General features: G+C 42.2%; 1 protein-coding gene across 2 annotated transcripts; it reads right to left on the bottom strand.

Annotated features, from left to right (window-relative positions):
- Positions 1–1116: 1116 nt before the first annotated feature.
- On the bottom strand, positions 1117–4426 carry LOC311055507 (uncharacterized protein). 2 transcript variants are annotated; one of them, XR_014601797.1, is made up of 5 exons: positions 4330–4426; positions 2250–3000; positions 1916–2075; positions 1565–1772; positions 1117–1522 (listed from the first exon to the last, which is right to left on the bottom strand). XR_014601797.1 is itself a non-coding variant. In XM_084071709.1 (4 exons), exons 2-4 carry the CDS (start codon positions 2985–2987, stop codon positions 1618–1620), a joined length of 1053 nt encoding a protein of 350 aa, XP_083927835.1. In that variant the 5' UTR covers positions 2988–3000; positions 4330–4426; the 3' UTR covers positions 1117–1617. The 2 variants fall into 2 exon arrangements, 1 of the variants encoding a protein (XP_083927835.1); XM_084071709.1 differs by having other exon boundaries at positions 1117–1772.
- Between the last annotated feature and the right edge of the window lie 971 nt (positions 4427–5397).

Consider the following 5397-nt stretch of genomic DNA (forward strand, 5'->3'; position numbering starts at 1 on the left):
CTCCCGCATCTCCTCTTCAAACTAAAGGGACGAAGTGTTACACCGAACTGTGTCCTCCTGACAACAACACACTACAGATCAGTTCCGGGACACAAACAACGCTGTGTAAAGTTTGTGTGACCTGCAGGGGGAGCTATAATAACAACATTTTTGTGTAACAAACCAGATGTCATGCTTGGCACCGGTAGCAAAAAACCCACATTTTGCACAATCCTGTCTGGATGCGGGTTTTAGGATGTGGAAAGATGCAGGCATTTTGACTATCCAGGACCTATATAAAGATGGTGTGCAAACATGGGCCCCATGTGGGCTTTAGGTGGGTTCTACCTGGGCCCCACGTGGGTCTCATATGGGTACAAGGTGGGCTAAACCATATGGGCCCCATGTCGGCATGTCAGTGGGATCCACATGGGTCCCATCTGGGATGCCCACATGGGGCCCATGTGGGCCCCACATGGGGCCCATGTGGGCTTTAGGTGGGTTCTACATGGGCCCCATGTGGGCTTTAGGTGGGTTCTACCTGGGCCCCACGTGGGTCCCAACTGGGCAAGTCTATATGGGACCGAGGTGGGTCGCAACTGGGATGCCCATGTGGGCTTTAGGTGGGTTCTAACTGGGCCCCAGGTGGGCCCCAACTAGGCAAGTCTATATGGGACTGAGGTGGGTCCTAACTGGGTTTGTTTGTGCAATGGTTCCTTTGGGTCCTAATAAGATTTAAATATAAATAAAATAGATTAAACAGCAAACATGAACCGTGTTAATTCTTGTAAACACACCTAAAGTAAAGTTTTACCAGGATGAAAATAGACAATATATATATATTTTGACAAATTTATTAAAAACAATATTACAAGATAATGAAAATACAATGACAATAAAAATGGGAATAAAGATAGCAGCAGTCTACGGTGCAGGAAAAGATGGCACACATCAAATGTAAATACAGTATATACACATACAAATTGTACGCTTAAAATGCAAACAAATATTCCCACAATGCTCCACGAAGGCTCTGCGTCCTCCTGGTGGGGGCTCCTCACTGGAGCGACAACACACAAATGTGTGTGGGGAGGAATCAATTGGCATAACTAAATTGGGGAGAAAAGGGGTTAAAAAAAATAATTGGCTCTAATTTAGGAAAAGATTTTTTTTTTAAAGCAGTAGTGTAAATGTGCAGGAAGAGAAGGCACACACATCAAATGTGCAGGTGTACATTCAGTATATACATAAAGAATTGTACACTTAAAATGCAAAAAATATTCTCACAATCCTCCACAGAGACTAATATCAGAACAAAATATAAGAATAACAATGGTCCAAAAAATAAAAATAGTGTGCATCAAAATCTTCCATTGTCCATGTAACAGGGCCGAGGGATTCTGAGTCCAAGCAGTGCAATAAAAATGGTATAAAAAAAATAGTGCGCATCAAAATCTTCCATTGTCCATGTAACAGGGCTGAGGGATTCTGAGATCCAGTTTCATGTTGCAGATGAATCTGGGCCCTCTGTGCGTGTGGGTGTCTTTTGAGCCTTTCGGTTTTAATCCCCAGTGATAGAACCAACCAGAGGGCAGCATTGTGCTGCTGAGGGGAGAGAAAGAGAGACAGAGACTTTGCCTACTGGAGTGGTGCATCATCTAGTTGTGGAAGCTGTGTCTGAGGTCTAACTCTTCTTCCACCTCTATCGCGAGCTCCACTGAACCACTTGGAGAGAGCCTTTTCTGCATCCTTGTGGTTGGTTTCTTGTGTGAGGGCATTTTTCTTTAGTCCCCCTAATAGAAATGACAAGAGGCCAACTGTTAGAAATTATAGTATTATGGTATTGCTGTGGCATACCATCTACTGGTATACATCAAATGTGTCTTCAAATTAAAAGATTTAAAGTTAGAATGAGCAATTCAATACTCAAACTTACCATATATGACATCATAAAGGAGCAGTTCTCTAAACTTCCTCTTGTTGTGACGTCCATAAAGGTTGAACTGGACTGCCAGGTCATGCGAGAAGAGGTACTGCATCATTCTTCTGGTAGCATCATCCAGTGAAGTACCTCCGATATCGGTAACCATGGCAACCTGAGTGAATGGGGGGAAGAAAAAAAACATCACAGGAAGGAAAAGCCGTTAGTGAACAGCAAGATATAAATTCCAAGCAGTCGTTCTATCTTTAAACACACTTACATATGTCCCCCAACTCACATGTACAAACACAATACAAGCAAATTTTCAAGTGAAAAGATTCAAACTTACAACTCCAGACATGAACGCAGGGTCACTAAGCTTCTCGTTCATGGAAACGACGTCTTCATACGTTTTCAGTGGGAAGTCTGCTCCTGCGGGTGGTTCCAGCAACGACACAGCCAGAGGCAGAGCCTGTTGCTTCAGCACCGTGTTCAACATCGACTTCACCACTCTCATCTCTTCGGCCTGTTTCTCGATAAACTCCATCAGGTTTTGATAAACTGTTGGTCCAACGCAATTGGGACAGGTCGGACCCTGGCTTCCACTGGAGCGCCTCACTCGGGACTCACTTGCACTGCTTGGACTCTGGCTTCCACTGGAGCGCCTCACTCGGGACTCACTTGCACTGCTTGGACTCTGGCTTTCACTGGAGTGCCTCATGCTCGGGGACTCCCTCACACTGACTGGACTCTGAAGTCTACGGTGGTGCCTCTCTTTCTGGGATGCACTTGAGGGGACAGAGGGGTGCCTCGCTCTCTGGTGGACACTAGGCGTAAGTTCATGGGGGGGGTTTGGTGGCAAGTCATCCTCACCACAAGAGTCAGATTCGTCTTCACTTGATTGATGCGTGACTCTGCTTGATGGCCTATTAAGATAAAAGTGACTGTCTGTTTCAAAAGAATCTAAGTTCTGATTTGAAGACATGCTGTTCTGGTTGGAGTGTAAGTCTCGCCAAAAACGCATGTGCTCTTCAACTCTGGCTTTAATGCGCCTACGTTTGGTCCGATAGCAACCAAACGGTTCCATGTTCCCACACAATCTGTAACACAAACATTATGACGCTTAGAAATGTTTCTACTTCACTATTCTAAAAACACTACACCAAAGCAATGTCAGGACTATAGGGCATAGCAGTGGTGGCGATTGTGTGGTGCTACAGATAGAAAACACATACATTTTTCCCATAGAGCTTTCTGAAAATATTTATATAAATTATTTTAAACCTGGAACCAAGGCTCCTGGTGAATAGTGACCATAAAATATTTGATTCTGTGTCAAAAGAAAAAAAATTGAAACCCGCAAAAACAGGTATTTATTTAATATATTATATGATATAATTCAATATTATTTTTATTTTGTTTTCACAGAATCAAATGCATTATGGTCATGATTCACCAGGAGCCTGGATGGCTTGGTTCCAGCGCTTAATGTAATTTATATAGATATTCTAAAAAATATCTATGGGAGAAAAAAAATCCTATCTGTGGCACCACAAAATGTGGGGAAAATTAAACTTGTATAAAAGCTAAAATTATTTTTATGCTATATTAACAAACTTTGCTGGGGACCTGACACAGTCTGATGGCAGAGCACACCAACCACTAGATAGCTTTAACAGCCCTCTACAACAGACTATCAAAAAAGAATACAGAGCCTACAAAACAGCAATGTAAATTGTCACATAGTGTAGAGAATGGATAGGCATTGTTGTTATGCTTACACATTGAGTGTGAGTTAAATTGTTGCAAGCTAGCACATTTCACAGACTATAGCCTAGATACCAAAAAAAGCAATAGCTCTGGTCAGAGTTCTCTCTAACGCCCTGCCACTCTGCCAGGCGCTCGGCTCTGCTCATAGACATGGAATTCCACGGCCCTGCGAGGTCTCCAACTGTTGTAAAAATAAACAAAACCACTTCACTACTCACCGAAACAAAGGCTGTTTTGTGTTGGTGAAAGTATATTCTCCAGGGTGGGAAGCCTCTCAGCACCCCACCTTCTCTATATAATACACTTTTTTTGTCCAGAAAATATAAATATTTCACCGGAAGAAAAATCGTGTCAATAGAAAAAATGTAGAGGGCGCAGTGAAGCAACCAAAAACATTTTCTCCTTCCGGTGAAATATTTTCTTTACTGGTCAAAAAGTGTATTTACAGAGAAGGTGAGGTGCTGAGAGGCCTCCCACCTCCGAGAACAGACTTTCAACAACACAAAACAGCATTTGTTTCGATGAGTATAGCGAAGTGTTTTTTGGGCAGTGGAATTCCTTCTCTATGATCCGAGCGTCTGGCAGAGCGTTAGAGAGAACTCACTAACGCTCTGGACCAGGGCTAGACCTTCACAAATACAATGTCACAAGTTTCTTACCTTAAATGTGTTTCCAATGGTCAATAAATGAAGAAAGTAAGAAGAGAGTCCGTGTTCTGTTGATGGAGCAAAGCACAGCAGGACGTGTGTGTGTGTGCTGTGTGTTAACCGCCCTGGATATTTAAACCCAAGACAACAAAGAAGGTTAGGCTTAGCTCGCGCAATTGGTCGGTTCATGGACTGTGACAGCCTAGGGATTGGCCAGTTCCCTCCCCCCTCCTCTCTTGCTCTCTCTCTCTCTCTCTCACACACACACACACACACACACACACACACACACACACACACACACACACACACACACACACACACACACACACACACACACACACACACACACACACAGAGGCAAATATACTAAATATAAATTGTAGTTACTTTCGAGATTTAGATTATAAATACAAAGCAGCAGTAAGTCAATTATGATGTTTACTATTATTATCATCAGTGGTGTAAAGTAACTAAGTACATTTACTCAAGTATTACAATTAGTGTTAGAAGTTAAATAAAACAAGTGAAGTAATTAAAACTGAAAAATCATACATTTTTAATCTTTCTGAAAAAGAAACATTGAGCTTGTAGATTGTATTTTTGCTATTTTTATGATCAGCTCTGACTGATCCATATTGCAATAAAGAAGTAGTAAACTAAACTAACCAATTCAATTCAAAGGAGCTTTATTGGCATGAAAAAACATACGTTTACATTGCCAAAGCAATAGGGCTAGCAAAGTTCGCTTGGGTGGGGGAGTGATTTGGGGGGCGTGGCCAAGATTCACCATGTTGGTTGGGTCACTACCAGTCTACAGACCCATCCAACAGGGTACACTACTATATCGCTTGTACACACACACACACACATACACACACACACACACACACACACACACACACACACACACACACACACACACACACACACACACACACACACACACACACACACACACAAATGTCTCTGTTTATACTCTATACTGAACAAACACTCAATAGCAATGATCACTATCAGAATTTAACAAAAAAAACTATTTGTTTTAACCCAAAAATATTACCTGTTTTTTAAAAACAT

This window comes from Gymnoscopelus microlampas (genome assembly GCF_963454915.1).
Source record: "Gymnoscopelus microlampas genome assembly, chromosome: 11".
Taxonomy (NCBI): Eukaryota; Metazoa; Chordata; class Actinopteri; order Myctophiformes; family Myctophidae; genus Gymnoscopelus; species Gymnoscopelus microlampas.

Excerpts from the sequence above, each read along its gene's own strand:
- LOC311055507 (XM_084071709.1), bottom strand. The coding sequence starts at position 2,987 with ATGGAACCGTTTGGTTGCTATCGGACCAAACGTAGGCGCATTAAAGCC. Across the intron at positions 2,076-2,249 it reads CTGCGTTCATGTCTGGAGTT|GTTGCCATGGTTACCGATAT; the intron begins GTAAGTTTGAAT and ends CCATTCACTCAG. Across the intron at positions 1,773-1,915 it reads CCTTTATGATGTCATATATG|GGGGACTAAAGAAAAATGCC; the intron begins GTAAGTTTGAGT and ends CATTTCTATTAG.